We start from the raw sequence: 21,995 nt of genomic DNA, 5'->3' as shown, positions 1-21,995 counted from the left end.
TGAACCAAGATAATTTTACTGTGCAGTCCATTTTTCCCCTAAAATGTTTTCATAAACACAATTTAGCTTTCCTGTGTCAAAAAAAACAGGCTTGCGTTACATCATCCACCAGTGGGAGTGTTCATTAATGTGGTGCTGTGCAGTGCATTCTGGTAGATGGAATTTAATGCCAATGGGAGTCAAATTTAATACCAATTTCACAATAACGAAAATTTAAGAAAAAAAACAAACCCACATCAATTCCTTTTATTTAGGAACAATTTTGTCCAAATGTTTATAGTATCATAAATGCAACTTTTCTGGTGAAGTTAAAAAGTTGGATGATCCACTTAAAATGTAAAATAATAATAATAATAATAATATTAAAAAATTAAAACCTCAAGTGTAACACATGGAGAACATATTATTATAAAAGTGTCCATTGGGTTTGCCTGGAAAAAACAAATCATCTGATTGGATTGGTACGTGTGTTGCTGGTTCCTCTATCCTTATGTGCATGATAGTTTTTTGAGAGGGATTCCAGTTATTATTTAAAAGTTAATCAATTCTAGTAATTTTTAGATTTCATAACACAGTCAGAAAAAAAACAATTAAGAAAATCCTGTTGTTTTTTGTTTGGTTTTTTTTAGCATTTTTGAGACTTTTGACAGATCAATTTAGGACATTTTAATACTAATTAAGGCCATATCTTTTGATTAATGAATTCAAAGTTTTTCAAGACTTTTTAAGGATCTGCAGAAACCCTACTTACATGCTTTCTACCTCTTGAGCAACAGAAAATGCCACAGCTCTAAACCTCTGTTCTCTCTGGACATGTAGCACCAAAGTCAAAAGAATTTGTGTCTTTCTATTGCATGGGCAGCCTATATTTATGAAAAGACCATCTTTCGAGCGCTGAAAAACTTCTTAAAAACAAACATGTTACTTACTGTACTGGCTTTCTCTGACAGGGAAGTGGCTGATGGGAGTTCCTGACTGATCCTCCTTTAGACGCACAGACAGAACCTTTCTCTGCAGAGCGGCTGACTTACTGACCAAGAACACCTGCAACATACAATCAGAAATAAAATGCAATCTTAGATAGCAGCTATTTGCTTCCCAGCATCGACCTATACTTTGTTAAATTTTGTCAGAAATGTTTTAGTGACACACTCACAAAAAATATTATTTGGAAGGTTATTCTCTTAATTTTTTCAACACAATTCACAATTATCAAACACGACAAGCATCAGAAGAAAGGTTCTTGCCACTAGTGTTGTAGTACTCAAGATCGGTCTTGGTCTGGAGAACACTTTTAGAAGGTCTCGGTCTCGTCTCAGAACTGCATGCATTTTGACTCGGTCTTGTCTTGGGCTCAGACATAGCGGACTCCGGGTTTTTAACCGAGACCGGTCGAGACCACAACGGATTTATTTGTTATCATAATGACTGTGATTGGAGGTAAAACTTCCGTCTTCAAATCCAGCCAATTACAGCTCAGTCAAGTCTTGGTCTCGGTTAGTATAGACCTGACTACAACACGACTTGCTGGCCGTAAACAAGTATGATGAGGAGAACAGTTGTGTACAGAGCCATGGTCAGCTGGAAAGCACTGACGGTGTGTATCGTTCAAGAGATTATTTAGGATCATTTCCAAAATTCTGTTAATCTGATCAATAAAGTATTTCTGATTCTGATTCTGAAATGTGATTAAACCGTAATCCTGTTTTTTAGCTAAATTTGTATGTATGTAATGTATGTATTTTGGCCCCCGGAGGGAATAGCCAGTGCTTATGCCGGTGATAATGGGGATCCAAACAAAGAAAGAAAAAAAAGGATGGTGACGCTCTCACCCCAGGCGGCTGTGTGAGCAGGATGTGACTGGCCTCCTCTTCACTGACTGCCAGCAGCAGCCACACCGGGTGGGTTTGAGTCAGCCTGTCCAACACGCTCATCCTCCTTCGCAAGGAGTCGTACCCAGAATCCCTTTCACCCCCCACCCCGCCACAGTGGGAGGCCTGCAGGTAGACACCACTCACTTCACTCTCCAGCCTGGCAGAGCAACACAGAGATGGAGAGTCAAACACTTTTGCCATCTGCTGGTGGAGATAAGCACCAATGTGTGTGGAGGCATTTACAAATACTGTTGAAGGAATTTAAGAGAATGCAAAACAATGCACAACAAGCTGCAACACGTGACGACGCTCAGCAAGGTAACATGTCTAGAAATTATAGGGAATAAAAAAACTAGGCAGACTGCTGAACATTTTAAAGGTAAAAAGATGTGTTGAAAACGTACCCTTGTAGATCAATGGGCTCCTTGTCAACTGCTGGGGAGGTCTGAACCATCTCTCTCTTCAGTTCCCCAATCTCCAGCGCAAATGTGTCAATCAGCTGGCAGAGGACAGAATGAGAGATTTTGACTGATGCAGGAATAAAAGAAGGAGAAGAGAAGGGGGAACAGCAGTAAACGAAACCGACAGCATTGCTCAAGCGTAAGTTAAGAAACAGAGACTGGAGGACGGAGGGACTTTACTGGTCACATCCAGAACAAAGAGGCAGGATAACCGTTAGTCATTTTTCCTGTGTGTGGAGTTCATTTCCTATAAGCAGGAAACAAGGAGACAAAGCATTTTCCCCTAAAAAAAAAGAAGAAAAAAATAAAAGAAGAAAGCAAGATGAAATATTCTGTCGTACTGCAGAGATGCTCATTCAGCTCTTTGCCAAATGTGTCGTCACTTGTATGATACATAAATATCTGGAGAACTCTGTGCGGCAGGGCTTAAAAGACTGTAACTCTCATATCATGCTGGACAGTTTCAGTGTGACAGAAATAACGGTCATCATCTAAATCTATGTTTAGCAATAATCATTCAACACAGTTGAAATGAAAGTACATCTAATCTTGACAATGCAGGATCATGTCTTTGTACTGTATTTCGTTTTAGCCCACAACTATTTCGGGCTTGAAATACTGATGACATAGTTATGTTTCACAATTTCTTATACCAACCACACAAAGCATAACACAAACTCCTGTGGTTGGCTGTCCTATCCCACTGACATTCATTTCTGTTTTTAAGGACAGAGGAGAACATGAACAGGGGGTGAATGTTATCATGGCTTTGGGGCTACAACTTGGCTTTTTTGGTGCCTATTTTTGTTTACATTTTGGCAAATTGGCACCATTAAAAGTATGCCAAATTAGCTATTAGCAGTTTCTGTCTGCAATGTGTCCATGGGTGTACAGAAGGCTATCAGTGAATTACTTTGAAATTGAAGAAAACATAAAAACATGATGATTCTTAGGCAACTTCTGGACGCTTTTGATATAATAATGTACAGGGTTCCCACATATTTTTACCAGTAAATCTTTTTAACAATTTGAAACTTGGAGTAACATCACTTTTCTTGTGCTGTTTTCAGATGCCTTTCACAGGTATTTAACTTAACAACTTAGTAAGAAATAGTCTACAAATGACAAGAAATTCGTAGATTTAGAGAATAATTTCTTTTAAGCTTGAGGAAAATGTCATGGGAAAACTCTATTTATAATGATTTATAATGATTATGAATATTTATAATGATGACAATAATGTTACATTTTTTAAGCACTTTTTACAGGTCATTTTCTTCTTTTTTAAAATATTTTTATATTTATGTATTAAAACAAACTTTCAGGTAATTTACTTGTACTTTTCACATTTTTTTTTTTTTTTTGCAAATTTTTGTGTTACGTTTATTTGATCAGGTTTCAAAGGGTAAGTAGTTTAAAGCAATACTTTACCCATACAACGACCATTTGTATATGAATGAGTTATGCTGTGTTCCCTTAAATTTAAAAAAAGAAAAGAAAATCTGGTTCTTCTCCCATGCTTCCACAGACAATGGTGAACATACAGATTTACTGATTGATTCAGGACATCATTTAACAACAGCAAAACTATATCAAATCAGTTTAAAAACTAACAACTTGTGCAGTATAATTCCAGTAATATACTCATTACTTCCCAAACACATTCATTTTACTAAAAAAAAAACTTGTTATTGGAATCTGGTTTTGAAAAGAACAGTTTCACTTTCATTTCCGTTTGAACTAGTTACGTTTTAGCAAAATTGCACGCATACAAAGTTTTATTCTGTGGGTGAATAGAAATAGGTGAGCCTATATATCGATCATATGGCACCATAATGAGGCTCTTACGTCAGTGTGCTAAGCCAAAAAAAGATGGGCATTGTAGCAAAATTTTAGCATGGCATATGAAATGGAACACCTTTGTTTGGACTATGCATTCAGCAGAAACAAAACCATAATGTTATTGGGTCTGGGTACAGGTGTAAATACAGTACAATGTATTTTGCTTAACATTTGACATGTATTAGGATTCTAGTGAATATATTTTAAATGAGAGATTCCTAACCGATGACCACAGATTTTGACATGTTTTGTGTATATATGATATTATATTCAATACATAACACTACAGATAATATACAAAACTATACAATTATCCCAAATAGAGAACACAATAACTGCACAAAGTTTGTGTAAGATGCAAAATTTGAATGAATTTTGAGCAAATTATTTCATGTGAAAACTGCATAAAAGACGAGGGTCACTGGTATTTTTTAGTTAGTTAATATAGGATTCTAAATTAAAGAAATACTGAGATATAGCCTAAAGTTTTTACACCCCTTATACTCAAGAAGACCTCGCAACCTCTCCATCAAGCTTTGGCGACCCCTAGAGGAGGTCAGGACCCCTAGGTTGGGAACCAGCTTTTCAAACATTGGCCAAAACAACATGAATTTTAAACTTTTTTTAAAACTTTCAAGTAATTCCAAATTATTTCCAGACCTAAACGCTGTTTTCTCTCATTTCTTAATTTTTCCTGGAATTTCATGACAGTGGGAACCCTGGATGTCATGGGAAACCTAAGTCTCACCAAATCTAAAACTATGTGTATGATATCTCTGTGTTCAGATCAATAGTTTTGACACAAATTGCAGCAATTTGGTTTAAGTATTTAATTGCCTCCATGAGCTGCGTGTCAAAATCTATGCTGCTGCTGGAACTGATGACTGCGCAGCCAAATCAGCGGGCCAAACAAACAACAACCAACTTCCTGTTGTTTTCTAAAACACCTGCATGGACCTGTCCCTTTCACCTCATGCAGCATCTCTGCCTCTCCGACTTCACGCCCCCCCTTCAACCCTCCTGCTCACAATCTGACAACCTTTGGTGCAGAGTAAAGAAGATATGAGAATACAATCTGACAGAATGTATTTCCTTATCAGCACAGTTATATGCAAATCCTCCCTCCAAAATGACTCCTCAAAAATAAGAGCTGAAAAACTACTCAGCTGCAAAAAGACTTCTAGCAGTTAATTGCTTTCATGTTGTTTTGGTTTTTTTGACCCGTTTCCACATTCCCTCATTCCACATTTTAGAACACTCCCAGGATTCAGAGCCTCAACCATCCAAGCAGATGTTGAAATTTGGATGCTTTACACTGATAATCTGGGTCAAACTGTGCAAACAAGATGGTTTTCTAAGGCCTATTTAGGTATTATATTGTTGCATCTGGCCACAGAGCACAACATAATGAAGACCAGATATTTTAAGACAATCAAGAAAAGTATGTCATTATCAATACATGGAAAATATGAGCTTTTTTGATGTCTGACAAGAAAAGTTTCTTGTTCTAACAAATTATTTACACGTTCTAACAATGAACAACTTATTTTAACAGAGAATTGTTAAAATCCTTTATAGTGTAGGCCTACAGTACACACACATATCACAATATCATCCATTACAATCAGTAACTGAAAAATCTTGCAATATTTCAACAAATGCATGAAGCAGAACTTAATCAAGACCTGTAGATGAACCATATTCCTTAATATTCATGTTTTCTCATTTAACCATGGCTTTCACATTTTAACAATATGTCGAGTTATCAAGTTATAACACAATAAGTTTTTTGTTCCAGGTTGATCCCACCAAGATGCAGGACTGAACGCTGCAGGGTGAATTTCCCGCCTGCTGCCATTAGACTTTTTACTGACCTAAAATAACCATTGTTTTTAACTACTGCATGTTTATACATTGAAATTTGATACACTTCATAGTATTTATTATTATTGTATATATTTTTAGAATTGTATTGTTTTTTTAGTATTTATTATTTAGTGTTTATTTTTAGGAGTTTTTATTTTTTCTGTGGATAATTACAGATGTGCCTTTGTGTTCTGTGTGGTTGTGTGTGGTTAGCTGTGAATGAACCGCTGTAACAAATGGGATTTCCTGTGAAGGATTAATTAAGTATCTATCTTGTTAGAACTAGAAAAGTTTCTTGTTCTAAAAAGATACAGATATTTTTTTCTGGCATGGCAGCAATAAGTTTTCATAACACTCCACCCATGTAGTGTAAACACAAATTATTACACAGAAATACTGCTCTATAACTGAATCGCTTCTGCACCTGAAGCAATGTTGTCATTATACATTTCATCCAGTAGGAGGCATCCTTTTCCAAACTTTCCTCCAACAGCTGGGCTCCAGGCCCGACCGCAGTTACCACAGGGCCCTCTAATTCCCCCCTCACAGGACGGAGAGGAGCCAGCTCTGTTCAAGCCTCAGACTCTCTCAGCTTTATGTCAAGTCTAAACTGGATTATACAACATGAGTCAACAAGTTAGCTCCAATGTTACAGGAGCACTGAGAAATGTACAGTTTAAACACAGACTGAGGATGCTCAATTTGAACCATGGGGAAAACAGACAGGAATAACTGTTAGAGCCCAGCTGGAGAGACAGCCAGCACCCTCACACCGCAGTGTCATTTCTCCTTTCAAAAGCAGCAAGAACCCTAAAATAAGAAACTACAAACAGCTGAAGCATCAGTTTAAACTACAGCAATCCTACAGAGACTTGTTTTTGGGAAAAAGTGCTAACAGGGTGTCTACAGGTATAAACAAGTTAAAATGAAGACTGCTGGAGCTGGAGTCAATTTAGGGATAAAGGCAAGGCTGCATTACCTAACAGGCAAAACTGGCAACTACTACCTCAAACTCCAGGTTCACCACGTGTCACCCTGTTTGCAATCATTTGATGAATTGAACATTTTTTTGAGAATATGCACAACTAAAACAGTATCATCTGACATGACCTTAAAAGGTGGGTCCATGTGATATACAAGTGTTCCTGTGCCGTAATCGTGATCATGAGACTGATTATGTGAATGTTATTGAATGTTTATCACTATTGCTGCTTCAGTGAACTTAATGACCACTTACTGTAACAAAAACTGAGGCACGTGTGATGGAATTAAGGTGGAATAGATGTAATGTTGTTCACAGTGTCTTTTGTGATTAATCTAATGTACATCACACACACACCTATGTACATGATAAGATGATATGAATATGATGTACTGAATTTTGGACACCAGGAAGATGAGCTGGTGTCACAGGCATCAGCTAATGGGGGTCCTTTTAAATAAATAAATAAATAAAATGTAATTTTAAGGGATAGTTCACCTGTAGTGCTCTTTATCAATCTAGATTGTTTTGGTGTGAGCTGTAAAGTGTTGAAATATAACTGCCCCTTTAAGACCTTCATTACTTAATTTTTCTGCAGACGTGAAATTAATTCTGCTAAACTTTTGATATTGACCTAATTATGAAGTTGTTACAATAAGTTAAGTATATACTGTACATATGCAATACATAGCTGCTCATTTTATTCATGATTAATTATTATTTGCATTATGTGCTCAGTGTTCTGTAACAGGGGTTGTTCACCAGCATTCAGATGTTGCTAAAGTTCAGATGATATTTTCATGCAAACACACACTACTATTACATGTAGCATGGTGATGGATGTTCAAAACATCAGCAGGTTTATTTCTATTGTAGCCACCGTACTAGCCGTCATTATTTCCAATGAAAGGTGACGTAAGCGTGTTGTGTGAGCGATAATGGAAAGCTCCTTACACATGGAAGTGGCCACGTATGAGGGATTCCTGGAAGGTGATAGTCCACAATGTCACAGAGGATTTGTGGATTCTAAACTTCCAGATGATCCGCTCAAATTTTAAAGTTATGTGATGCAATAACACCTCTTGTAGTGCCTGCTGCATCATGAGGGAACCAGTTCCTACCAATAAGCACGTAGCCATAGCATCATGTGACCCATAAAAGCAAAAAAAAATGTGTTCCCATTGCAGGTTTGCAAAATATAGCTTTTTACATGCAAGTGTAAAATCTTGTAAGGGATAAATGGGAGTTTTTTCAAAATGAATGTGTTTCCATTTTATATTCATTTCAATTTGCCCAATGATGGTTAATGGAACCCCGCCTACTGTCACATCCTGTATTTGTATTTTCCTCATTTATGGCTAATTCTCTCTTAATTTAAAGCTTAGTTGAAACAATTGGTCATTGGCACCATCCGATAACTGATTCACAAACCATTACATTTGCATTTTAAATGGCATTTGACTTTTTTTTTTTTTTATGGCACAGGTAGATGGCAACGTCACTTCAGGACCTCATTTTCAGCACAGAAATATTGCACACAGGGGATGCACAAAACGAGAGCTTATTTTTGTCCCTGGGCCATATAAAGGGTTTTTAATCTGACTATGGAAAGAAGAAGAATAGTTATTATCTTCTGTTAGGAGAATTCTATGAATGAAAATGGGGGACTAGAGCCAGAGCAGAAGATGTGGGAAATTCTTGAGAAATGAAGGTCAGTGAAAACGAGAGTTGCTGAGTGAATGTCTCTCGGCAGAGTGCCTTGTGGAGCTCTTATGGCGGCGCTGTGCAGACCTTATTTAACACTGATGACTTTAAGGGCACTAAACAACAAAAGTCCGATTTTGATCACCACTTTCACTTCTTGATTTCATTCAATCTGCTTAACACAGAGATGCAGTGTGTGTGTGTGTGTGTGTGTGTGTGTGTGTGTGTGTGTGTGTGTGTGTGTGTGTGTGTGTGTGTGTGTGCGGGTGTGCGGGTGTGTGTGTAGGTAAGTGATTCTCTGCATGGACTGCTGTGAAAGCCACGGATGGAGTCAATGGGAAACTATGTGTTTGGTTTTGACACACAGACACATACAGAGGGCACTTTCACAGGGTGAGTGAGGACGGAAAAAAACTGCAAAGGAAATTACAAAGCGCGACAACTTCAAGTGTTTGTCTCTTGGCTCACTGTTGACCCTGGTCCAAATCTGTTCCTTTTTTTTTTTTTAGCTTCTGGGTTTCATTTATTCATCCGTGCAAAACATTTAATTTGTCAAACAACCTGAATTAACAAAGAAGATGCAGCCAGGTGAACTTTGTAAACTTCTGCTGAGACACGGTGTGCGTCACAAGTGTTAGGTTCATTGATTGCTAAAATTTTACAGAAGAGCAAGATCCTTTCTCTAAAATTACATATTTTGTCTGTGTATATGCAGTGAGCGCGGCAGTAGATCCTTTACGTATATGCTGAAATTTATATGTTCCATGTTTACTTCTTTATGCCTATATAATCCAGATTAGCCCTGAGAAAGGGGTGGATGGTGTTATTTATGTGTTCCCAGGATCCTCTGTTCACCCAAATTTATAAGGCACATATTAGGAGCAAGAAAATGGCTCTTTGTTCCCAGGGTCTTATGCGCGCCTGTTCTATATAACACATAACGAAAACCTGAAAAATGGAGAAACATTGTACATATACTTCACTACATATATCCAACAGCTTTAGTTACTTTACAAATTGAGATTTTTCCATTAAAACCTCATGACTTTATAAAATATGATGTTTTGTTATAAATTAGATTATTAAACAGTTAATGTAAGTACAGCTGAAAGAGAAGTATATTACTCAATTATCTGATTTTCAGAAAAGTAATTGGCTATTTTGACAAACATTAAAGTTATTTCTTGAATAATTTTGTGTTTTTTAGGGTTTTTTCCTCCTAATTTTTATATACTTTTGAGTTTTGGGGGTCTTTTTAAAATTTTTTTTAAAGAAATTCCATTTTTTTTATTTTTTAAAAACTTTTTGTCATATATATACTTTTTAATAATATTGAGGTTTTGTTGTTGTGTTTTATTTTTTATTATTATTTATTATTTTTGTATGTTTTCTATATTCTTTTTGATACAACTGCAGTACATTTAGTGTCTAGTGTCTCAGCTGACTTATAACTAGTAATTAGCGAAATAGTAACGTTATCTTGCCAATCATGTGCTGCTCAGCATCAGGTTTTTTGTTTGGAAACAACAATTACCACCGAGCGATTCAGTCCAGCTGCAGCTATAGCAATTGCATTCTTGAGGTGTCGCATTTACGGTGATGAGAAAGACAGACAAAAAAAAAAACCTCTGACTCTGGCGATTTGAGGCAAACCATGCAACAGTTAGTTAGTAGCTGCCCCTACCTACAGTATGCTAAATACTGTTCAGTGGTGTTTAGACTTTTTATAAGCACTGATTGCTTCGCAATAATGAAATAATATGATGTAGAATCCCTCAAGTGAGTCTCGGTTTTGCCGGTTGGTTTCTGTTCGTCTTCCACTAAATGATGCATATGAAAGCAACAGGAAAACTTTTGATAAAAGAAGAGAGTCTTACAGTAAGCAGCTGTAAGGTCAAATTTAGAGAGCGTGTTGCTCAAGAATACTTCCTCTGGGTGGACACTAACCATCATGGAGGCTGAATCTGGGTTTTAAAGAGGATGAACAGTCCGCCTTATTATCAGTAAGCTTCCCCACACAGGGCAATAGTGACCTGGGCTCACACTGTTAAGTACATGGACTATGATATTTATCTATCATCTGTCCATTGCGGGACATGGATTATTTAAAAAAGGCTGATTTAAACAGCAGCAGCAGCAGCAGCAGCAGCAGAGAGGAAACAGATGCAGCTCATTATTTGTCCAAAAATAGACTGTTCTCCAGAAACTGAGCGTTTTATTAAAACAATAATACAGACATCTGGGACTGCATTAAATAAAGTGTTAGTAAGTGTTATTTTGGTATGTGAGTGAGAGATGCTTAGCAGCAGGTATAACAGCATGTATTGTGAGTGACTGTAGAAGAGAAAGAAAACAAGAGGGAACAGACTGCGATAAAAGAGAGGAACAGAGAGGGAGGGCAGAGAGACACTGAGACAGAGAGGGAGTTTTATTACTCTTGTGAGTGTGTTTGTCAGACTGCCAACAAGTGCAGCTGGCATTCTTCACTTCAGCACTCCTTCAATATATGGCAGAAAGAGAAGGAAAACTGTGGACAAGCAACTCCACTTTTATGTTTCATCAATCAATACTTTATTATATTTCCTGAATATGTGAAGGAAAGTGTTCAGTCAGAGGAAATAATGTGAGAGTTTGAAGCAAGCCAACAGGGTAAAATAGTCCCTGAGTGGATAAATCCATCAATTTTCTCTCTCTCTCTGTTTTCTTTAAGAAAAGTTCCCGAGAGACCAGACTGTTATTTTTGTAATTCAAATGTACTGTACAATATCAACAGGAATGTTTTTTACTAAATCAAAACTGATAAAACTAAAATCCTCAGAATCCTAAACGCGTTATTTGTTAATGTTTTTGTTGGAAAACAACTGTATATGAAATGACTGAAGATGGTCACTGCACCTGAATTTGGCTAATCAATAAATTAAGTGTTGACAATGCACAGGAGCTGGCTCGGGTCCGGCTTGGACAGAAACTGTGCAGGTTCATATGGGACAGGCCTGATTTTTTGGGCCCAATCTATGCCGTATGGCCACTTGGTACAAACTCCTGGAAAAATAAATCCCCACTTTACAGTACAAACAAAGTGCTTCAATTGTTGCGCAGCTAAAACAGGAAAAGGACAGTGGTTTTGTTTTACCTGGTAGCTATCAGTAGCTATCCGCAGTTACCAAAGAGATCGCAATACAAGTTCTCTGAATAAAGTATCGCAGTAGTGGAAATGGCAGACGATGGAACAACTGAAGTAACTGTAGTACTTGCTAGGCTCAAAGGAAAACGTTGTCTGTTTCCACTTTAACTAAAACACCTAGGGGAAAAAAGTGGGCAAGTACATTTAATTTTAGCCAAAGTTAGATGTGGCCATTTCACCAGTTAGCTTCAATTAAAGTTTCACATGCTGTTGGTGAAAATGATACATTTCTTTATATAGCAGAAGATGTCAGACAGTTAGATTCTGGTCTTAACTACAATTTGACCAGAGATGTGGTCACTAGACTTTGGTTTTGTGAAGTGGTATAATCTGAATGCTCATGATTCAACCAAACTTTTGAGTTTTTTTCCTGTTCTAAACACTAAGCGCTGAGTCAGCCTTTCCCACAAAAACAGTTGGTATACAGGAAGTGATGTGTTTTGTCTTTTAAGTGATCTTTGTAAAGCCATCCGTCCATCCATCCATCCATCCATCCATCCACTCATCCATCCATCCATCTTTACCTTAAAGAAGCTGCCGCTCCTGTCTGTGAGGCCGCTGGGAGGATTCTGGTTCATTGAGCTGGAGGCCATGTTGTCTTCCTGTCCGCTGAGTAGGGTTACTCGTGCGTCTGAGTGTGTGTTTACGTCTGAGACGGCGTCAGCAGGGACCAGAGCTCTGTGGGTCAAAAATAAGCTTCAGCCCAGACACTTCAGCTGTGGTGCAACCAGAGGAAATTCCTGCTTTGGCCACAGTCAGTAATTCGAAGGTGCTGGTCTGCAGGAATACTTCTCCTCCCCCCACTCTCTTCTCTGGCTTTCTACACATTCACCTCTTCTTCTTTCATTTTCTTTCTCCTCTGTGTTTGTTCCCCCTTTCCCTCGCCCCTTCATTTCCGATAATTGCCTCAGTCCTTTTAATCTCATTCCAATCCTCAGTTTTGGCCTGAACCTCCGTCCTCTCATTACCTGTCTCTCCTGTTTCCTCCCTCTCTCACATTTCTTTCTTCTTTTTCCTATATTTTCTTCCCATGTCCTGTGGAAAATGCTGACAATGCTGAAAGCTGAAATGAATTCAAAACCATTGCTAAAGATGCAGAAATGCAAAATAATGCATAAAATCTCTGAAAATCTGTCAGAAATTGAAGTTGAACTGCAGCTACTCATAAAGCTAATGGCTGAAATACATTGCTAGAAAAGCTGAAAGCTAAACTGAAATACTGTCAGAGGTGGAAGTTAAAATTAGTTTAAAAGTTCAAAGATAAATCCTTCATACTTTAAACAGCAAAAAAGGAAAACATTGAATAGAAGCTTTAACATCTTTAAAGGGCAACATTTTTTGGACGTTTTAATGGGGCTTTTTTTTAGCTAAAAATAAATAGTAGTCAACCAAAAAAGGTACAGAAGTATATTAATATTAGTAGTAGTCATAGTAGTGGAAGTAGTGGTACTAGCAGTAGCAGCAGCAGCAGTAACAGCAGTACTAGTGGCAGCAGCAAAAGTAGTAGTAGTAGTAGTAGTAGCAACAGCAGTAGTAGCAGCAGTAGTAGAAGTAGGAGTAATATTGCTGCTGTAATAGTCGTAGTTGTAGTAGCAGTAGCAGCAGTAATAATAGCAGTGCTAGCAGTGGTAGCAGCAAAAGTAGCAGTAGTAGTAGTAGTTGCAGGAGTAGAAGTCGTAGCAGTTGTAGTGGTAGTATCAGTAGTAGTAGAAGTAGTACTAGTAATAGGTAGTAGCAGTATAGTAGCACCAGTAGTCGTGGTCGAAGTAATAGCAGTAGCAGTAGAAGTAGTAGTAGCAGCAGTAGTAGTAGAAGTAGTAGTACTAGTAGAAGTAACTGTAGTAGTAGTATAGTAGCACCAGTAGTCGTAGTAGTAGCAGCAGTAGCAGTAGTAGTAGTATAGTAGCAGCAGTAGTACCAGCAGTAGTAGAAGTAGAAGTAGTAGTATAGTAGCAGCAGTAGCAGTAGTAGTATAGTAACAGCAGTAGTAGTAGTAATAGTAGTAGACGTAGTAATGGCAGTACATTATTAACTTTTAATCTTGTCCTCAGTTGCTGCTCAGTTGTCCATCTTTCCCACCAGAACAGAAGGTTTTAGGGCCTCTGTTTACGTCTCTGTCTGTTTCTCTATCATAATCCGTCCCTCCCCTCTCTTCATCTCTGTCTCACCCCTTTCTCTCTGGCCTGGCAACAACTGTTAGGGCCGCCCTTCCCCTCCTGGCAGAGGTTCACAGTCCTCTCAGACCAGGGAGATGCTCCATTCGTCCATCAGCCCCCATATGCCCTTTTATCTCAAACAGGAAGGAAGCCATCGCCCCCTACCATTGCCGGCTGAGGGGGAGGAAAGAAAAACACACTGACAAAGAGGGTTGGATCAGGATAGAACAATTTCAGACTATCAAATGTGAAACTATTTCGAAACGCACAGAATGTTTTTGTTCACACATTTAGCAAAATGGAAATGCCAGTAAAACTGAAAACTGCCCACTGTGGTGAGTGTTTAACAAGCCGCAGTAAAGACAATAACTGGGTCATGTCTGCAACAATCGCAAAAGTGCCATCGTCACTGAATTAAAGTTGTACTATTGTGGAATTTTAACTTCAGCAATAAATCCTGATCCACTGGCTGTTTTTATTGTCTCATTAAACAACAGACAAGAGTGTCTGGCCGAAATTATGCACGGGAAAATAGGCAGCGCAGCTTTTGTTAGCTATGTTACAAAATGATGGAATACCTTCCAAAAGCTATAAGAGAGGCGGGCCCTGTGAACATTTTTAAACGACAGCTGGAAAACTGTTTACTTAGTCTGGCTTCAATTGGTGAAATTCTTGTAAATATTATTTTATATCAATTCTTTTATTTTTACTTTTATTACTGGTCTCCGTACTTTTTACTTTGACTTTTATATCTTGATTATCACCACCTGTCTTTTGATTGTCAGAGCTTTTAGTGTTGCATTTTTTATTGTGAAGAACTTCAAGCTGCACTCCTTGTATAAAGTGCTCTATATATAAAGTGTATTATTATTATTTTATTATTATTATTATTACTTCATTATTATTATTATTATTATTATTACTGTTTAGGTATATTCTCTATAGAAAAGAAGTCAAGTTTATTTACACAGTAACAATCAAAGCTGCATTAATCAATATTTTCACAAAAAAAAACTGAATCTGAAATGTAGGCTTCTATCCAACCAGCTTGAGATTAAACCACACCAACTTTTGCATGACGTCAAGGTCCGATTTTTGGCTGCCAGTCTGCTGCTGCAAGAGTTCATCAGTGGTTTTTGAGGCAGGTCACTGTGTTTCTACTATTAACGCACTTCTGCTTCCTTTATGCATCTATGTGTCTTGTTAACATGTTTATGCCTCCCCTGTGCTTATCTGTTCACTTGTTGGATTTGAGTTGCTATCTCAGATAATTATAATATATTATTATTTATATATAATAGTTTTGTTCCTTTCAACAGATAATACAAGGAACTTAAAACATGTGCAATGGATATTTCTCACAATTTTCTGACATTTAATACAATGAATAATTCAACAGAAACAATTATGATGAATGACGGATTAATCAGCAATAAGAATTATAATTATCTTTTACATCTCAAACAAAGTGCAATAAAACTGAAGTCAAATAAATTCTGACTTTGCAACATATCTAGTGACCTACAGAGAGACTGTATCGTTTCCTAACTGTCTCACAGACCTGATCTGTGTCTGGCGTAATGGTTTCAATTCCACAAACAAATGAGTGGAAGAAGCTACAACACAAAGAGTTGAACAGAATAAGGGAAAAATTAAGAGATGAACTTTACAAAAACTTTCCCACTCAGGATGTTTCCTGGAAATCAGTAGGTGATGATTCTGTGTCCTTCTGCTGTTGATTCTGTAAAAGAGCTGATACTAGTGACCGTGCCAATGAAAGCTCTGACAGCGAGGTGAATAATATATCCACATGCATAAACATCAGAGCCTCAGATGAATCAGAGAGCATGCTGGGTATTATAGGAAACAAGACAACCTCTCACTAGGTCCGCTTGGCAAAACCAACTGTGGAAATGTCCTGAAACCCCCTAAACCACCACCAAAACACTGACATCCCATCAAACTTTCAACTAATGTAGCTTTTTTATCAGGTACTTCATCACTGTGTGTGTGTGTGTGTGTGTGTGTGTGTGTGTGTGTGTGTGTGTAGCCTCAGCTGCAAGTAAACATCTGTAAAAGACACATCTGAGCATGCACCCCTCCCTCCTGGAACCACAGACCAGCCCCCCCGCCCCAGCTCTGCAGTACAGAGACACACTGTTCATAAGGTAAACACACACAGATGCACGCATATATTCACACATTAAAACCAGCACATAAGAGACACACAGACAAAGTTAATCATCAAGACATGTAAACACAAGTAAATAACTTCAGTTCAAAAACAGACACAATACCAAGCCCCTACGCCCCCATACATACACAGACTTCATTCTGTTTTGCATAATAACAATAAAAGAGAGACAGCAGGACTTCATTACGCTTTGTGTTATTGTTGTTTTAAAGCCCACTGATTGCGGGACCCTAATTTTCTCACAGTGGGTGTCATGCTAGTGAGGCTGTGCTGTCCTATATCAGCACTAATGAATAGCTTCAGTGTTTGACGGCGGTGAACACAGACGTGTGTATTGTTAGCAGCTCTTCTTTTGTATCACTGATGTTAACATTAACAAGATCTAATTTAATTTTGATTAATAATCTATTTAATTAATTTCTTTTTCTTACTGGGGGCCTGCAACTCATCTAAGCTTCTTTATCCTTGATAACACGTGCCTATGACAGTGGCACTAATTAAAGCGGTGGTTCAGCATTTTAGGAAATGCACTTGTTGGCTCTCTTACCAAGAGAAGATTGATATCAATTTCATCACACACTAGCCAAGAAAGCCAAAAAGCATGTGTCTTTAAATTGTGATTTATCCCTTTTATGGAGTTATTTATAGGCAGATGCAAGAAACATTTTACTAGTTTGTAGCACGATGCATGTAACCTATTAAGACTGCAATAAAAAAGCACCCCTTCTTTTCATTATGAATGTCACATTAATTAATTATTTGACTGCTGACTGCACACAATTCTCAGTTGGCAGCACTTCACATTAAAAAAAAGCAAACATTAAAAAGTCATGCAGTTGTCCTCTTCTTTTGCTGATAGCTATGATCTGGATCACTGTTTTAATGTGGACATTCAACCTAACTAGATAGTCGACCCCATTGGAGACACTTGTGTTGTAAATATACTGTAAGTTTCTATCATGCATTGTTCTTAAAATTATTAGACTGAGCAACATTGCCTTTTAAAACAGCAAACAGAAACCCAGATGTGACCTGACCGCTGTTTGTTGCTATTCCCCTGCAGTCTATCTGTCCAACCCTGTAAAATCCGATCCAACAAACTTAACCTGTATTTTTTTTAAACTGTCAGAAAAACATGAAGTGTTGCTTCATGTGTCAGCAGTGAGATCTCATTAAGAGCTATCAGGACTCCATGCTGCTGTCAGAGCAGCAGAGCACGAGGAGGGAGCTGCAGGCAGCTGAATAAACCCACTGCAACTCCCACACGTGGGTCATGTTATTGCCCTGAGGCAAACCAGATGAGTGTGTGTGTGTGTGTGTGTGTGTGTGTGTGTGTGTGTGTGTGTGTGTGTGTGTGTGTGTGTGTGTGTGTGTGTGTGTGTGCGCGCGTGTGTGTGTGTTTGCGCATGTTTACATGTGAGGAAGGGATCGACTGAGTGTATTTGATTTAAATACACTGGATTTGGCTATTTACTTTACTTAAAATGCCAACGCATTTCCTTAAAAACAGCTCCACAAATCTATGTTTGTGTGGTGTGTGCGTATGTGTGTGTGCATGTGTGTGCACGGGTGCGCGGCCGCAGAGCAGAATTTGGGTCAGTGGTTCTCTGTAAGTTCAGCTGAACTGACTGGCCCATGTTGTGTTGGTTAGCAAAGGAATCTGATCACTCACAGCTTTTCTTACGCGAGGATAGAAGGTCAGGATTACTTTCACTTTTTTTTCCATGAAATGTTTATAGACCTTCTGTCAGTCAAACACCAACCTGACCAACAGCCTAACCTCTAATCACAGCTTTAAGAGGCTCGTAATAGCAACATGCAAACGCTGGAAATCCCTTCAAACAAATCAAACTTCACTTTTAATAAGAACGCCACTGGACTAAAACTTGGTGAGAAACAGGCACCAGCACCGCCCAGCCGAAACTTTCCACACTAAAGGTCAGCCTAGAAAAGCCTGGGCTGTTTTTGGGGCTACTCCCCTTTAAATTAGTCCCAGAAACAAGCCAAGCATCCAGCCAGCCCAGAAAGGTGGGGAATGTCTCTACATAACTTCTATTTCTTGAGATAAAAACAGAAGAGAGAGAGGAAAGAAGATGAGCAGATAGCTTCCAAATAAACAGAGTCGTCTAATTAGCGTGATTACACCGGTGCTTGTTATTGTTGAGTCATGGAGGAGATATCAAAAGACAAGCAAAGGGTAAACAGACACTGGAAAGTGGATTTAAATTGCTTCAACCCAAAACTGGCTGTAACCTAGACTGGATTATCAACCATGCCAAGTGCCCTGCGGCCCCCGACCCTCAGGGGCCCCAGTCCTCATCCTCACTGTGTCGCAATTACATTGTGGTGTTCCGATTTATTTTAAATAAGAACCACTAAAGCATAAAATCAACTAAATGATAGGGTCTTCAATGGGCCTCCGTGCCCCATTTTGTGGCTCTCATGCATTGTTATTATTACATTCAAGCCAGAGAGCCAAGTTTCAAAATACATACATTGAAAAATATCCCGGATGCTGAACAACGAAGAGGATTTCTGACCTACTTTCCAGTTGCAGCTCCTATAGATGGATCCAGGGAAGAACCAAAGTAAACAAGTCGCCATTTCCACAGTGGCATTTTCCTACAATACGCACTTTTGGATTCAAGCCGTCCTCAGAGGTGTGTCCCCTGTGCAGTTCTCAGCTGCTTTTACTGTAGTGATGACATTCAATTTTTAGAAAAAAACGAAACAAAACATGGTGAAACAAGTGATATCAGTGAGCTTATCACTGCTAAGCTAACATAGCTAATGCTAGTGGGCTAATACACTGCTCAGGAGCTGCAGGGGCCCCAAAGACTGAACTGACTCAACAAACTGTGGCAAATATACAGAAGCAGGTCAATCTTTGGGTTTATTATTCTGGCTTTCAAGTTTGTTTAGGTCAGAAAATAGAAATGCAACTTGGAATAGTTTTTTATCGTGCAGTGGATGGAATATTTTTCATCCACATGGTTAGAAGAATTTTTAGGTTTCTGCAAATGCCTTCAGAGTAGCTGTCAGTGATATTTATTTCAGATACTCCTACATTTTTATATTCTTTATTATTTCTGTTTATATTACTCTTACAATGTCTATACTTAAACTGACACTGACAAGCAAACCTCGGGTGGAGTAGTATTCATGTTGGTTTCTGGAGCTCGGGACAGAGTGAGATAAACCTTTTATGCAGTTTGTGCACTGAGCCTGATGGCTTGTTACAGGCAACAGGATACATGGTCAGTAAACATAGAATGGAGGGTCAATAGGGGTCCACATCTCATTTTTGCCCCAAGGTCCCCTAGCTTGTTAGTCTGACCCTGCCTGTAACTAACTCTCATTTTAAATCCTATGTTAAAAGGATGAAATAAGCTGCTGTCCAATTCAACTATAAATTTCATGAAGGATTTTGGCAGATATATCACTCACCAGCATAATATAAAGTCATGCATACAGCAGATATTCGGCTCAGTTTGCAGAAATAGGAAAACCAGAGCTCCAGTCTGGGCTTTCTGCAGCTAAACGGAGTGTTTGGTTTCATGCCGCGCTGCAGGATTACAGCAGACATCAGTGTTGCTCCTGTGAAAGCGTTTAGTGTTAACATCCCCCACAGGGACAGTTTCCTCTCACACCGGCAACTCGAGTGGCTGCTTCCTCGTCCAGCCAAGATGACATCACTTTTTATAAACCTGTGAAGTTCTCGGCTCTGTCTTGAATTTGCAGACATAAGTGGTTTGAGGAGAGTTTCTTTTAAATCAAAATATGAAAAACACTCTCCATAACTCTACTGACAGGTTATTTTTCAATAAAATACCTTACTGCTGAGCAGCATCTAACCAGAGCTCTTTGTGCCAAAAACCCTTGGTTTTGCAGTGAAGCTAATCTCTTTAAAAAATTCCAAAGCAGCTTAAATGAGGAAACTGGCCCCTTTATTACATCGATAATCATCAGCTCACTGCTCATTTAGAAAAACAGAGAGGGCCACAGAGTTGTGTTCAGTCAGGTTCAGACGGGTCTTACATATTTCTGAAGGAAAACAGATCATCTCTCAGAGCAGTGGAAGGTAACGGGGAGATGCTGCAACACGTTGCCACTACATACTTTCATAGTAAGTAATAAGAGCTGTGAAATAAATGAGTAAGGGACTGTAGGAAAATGAACAGAGGTCAGCTGCTGCGGTGGGGACTTAGCCTTTGCAAATGGGGCACCTGCTCTATTAGGTGAGCTCTTGGGCGCCCTAGATAATTAATGTTTAAGTTGGGGTAATAAAACATTTTGCAATTATGTATGCATTGGCTCTTTTAGTTATTAATAATAAAACATATTTTTTAAATTTGAATATTCAGCTTTATTTTTTTTAAAACAGGCTCTATGAGAAATTCAGAGTGTATGAGTTGTCTGGAAGTGGTTATCAACTTGGACATGGCTGAGCCAGTGGCTAGCAGCTAACAGTGCTTACTCCATAAACAGTGCTAAACAATAGCAACAGTGCTTACAGAACTTAGGTAAAGATGCCATCCCAACATCAGTACCGGTAACTGCAGTATGACCGCACTGCAAAGCAGCTGTGAGCTAGCCAGTGGGATAAACACATGCACTAGCACATACACGTGGCTAGAACAACAACCACAACAAAAAACAGAGTAGCTCAGATTACAGCACACACAAAGGTAGCATGAATATGTCACATACGGGGCTTTTCCACTGGCACTTCTGGCTGTACTGAGTCAAACCATGCTGTGCTGATTGTATTCAAATGATCAGTTTAGACATGCCGAGCTACGCCAAGCTGCTCACAGGATAGACCATCTCCAGAGTTGGGCCAGATGTGCGCCTGATCAGGTCGAATTGGGCAGTGGTGACATATCGCCAACCATAAACCAAACCCTGACGACCCTCCTTCTCCCAGGGAGGAAGAGTACGAGCACAAACAGCCACAGTGAGATGTTAGATGAAGCTCTGCACACAGCTCACCTCCAACAGATACACATAAACATCCATCTGCTGTGCAATGGAGAAACACAATTTAAATGGAATCGACAAGCCGTCATCAGTTAAAGACACACCTTCAAACAGGTAGCCTTGTTGTAGTGGAGATGCAGATCTCTGCCATGCCGGGCTAACGTACCAAGTCAAACCGAGTCAAGCAAAGCCAGCCTATGTGTATGGAAAAAAAGTAATACAGAACCTTTATTGTGCTGGGTGGAGGCAGTTACAGTTTCCTTCTATGGGAAGGGTATAAATGAAATACTATTAATGTCTGGGAGGTTCTTGCTTTATTTAAAAGTAAAACTTAAAATTTAGCCCCAACTTACCTGATAATTTTTATATATAGTGCCTATATATATATATATATACATATATAAAACTGCAGTATTAGGCCTGGGGCTGGTGCAACCACATGGAAGTTGTATTTCCAAGAAAAAATTCAATATTGAGGTCCCTGTGAAAATGTGTGTGATGTATAGCCGTGGTTATGGATCGGGCCTGGGCAATATTACCTATAAATAACATCGTGATTTTTAGACTACACCTCGATGGACAATACATAGCTTCATATTTTGAAATCTTCTCTAATCTACTGTAAAGTAATAAACAAATAAACTACTGTTACAACAATGTTAAACAAATTACTGTTGTAACTAAGTTAAATAAAGTACCGGTATGATAAAACTAGAGTGATTGTTTAGTAAAGTCAAATAATTTACTGTTAA

The 21,995-nt window shown here is 38.6% G+C and overlaps 1 protein-coding gene across 2 annotated transcripts in view; it reads right to left on the bottom strand.

Moving 5' to 3' along the window:
* rin2b (Ras and Rab interactor 2b) overlaps nt 1–21,995 on the bottom strand; it is a 41,693-nt gene that overhangs the window by 18,654 nt on the left and 1,044 nt on the right. For both annotated transcript variants that reach the window (XM_042484722.2, XM_042484723.2), the window contains exons 2-5: nt 12,438–12,591; nt 2,279–2,373; nt 1,833–2,031; nt 930–1,044 (exon numbers count right to left, since the gene is read on the bottom strand). In XM_042484722.2, coding sequence (XP_042340656.2) covers nt 930–1,044; nt 1,833–2,031; nt 2,279–2,373; nt 12,438–12,506 — 478 coding nt within the window. In that variant the 5' untranslated portion in view covers nt 12,507–12,591. The remainder of the gene's footprint in view (nt 1–929; nt 1,045–1,832; nt 2,032–2,278; nt 2,374–12,437; nt 12,592–21,995) is intronic.

This window comes from Plectropomus leopardus, chromosome 3 (genome assembly GCF_026936395.1).
Source record: "Plectropomus leopardus strain MGB_pleo_1.0 chromosome 3, ASM2693639v1, whole genome shotgun sequence".
NCBI lineage: Eukaryota > Metazoa > Chordata > Actinopteri > Perciformes > Serranidae > Plectropomus > Plectropomus leopardus.
The sequence above is the reverse complement of the archived record's forward strand: the minus strand, read 5'-3'. Positions and strand labels throughout refer to the sequence as shown.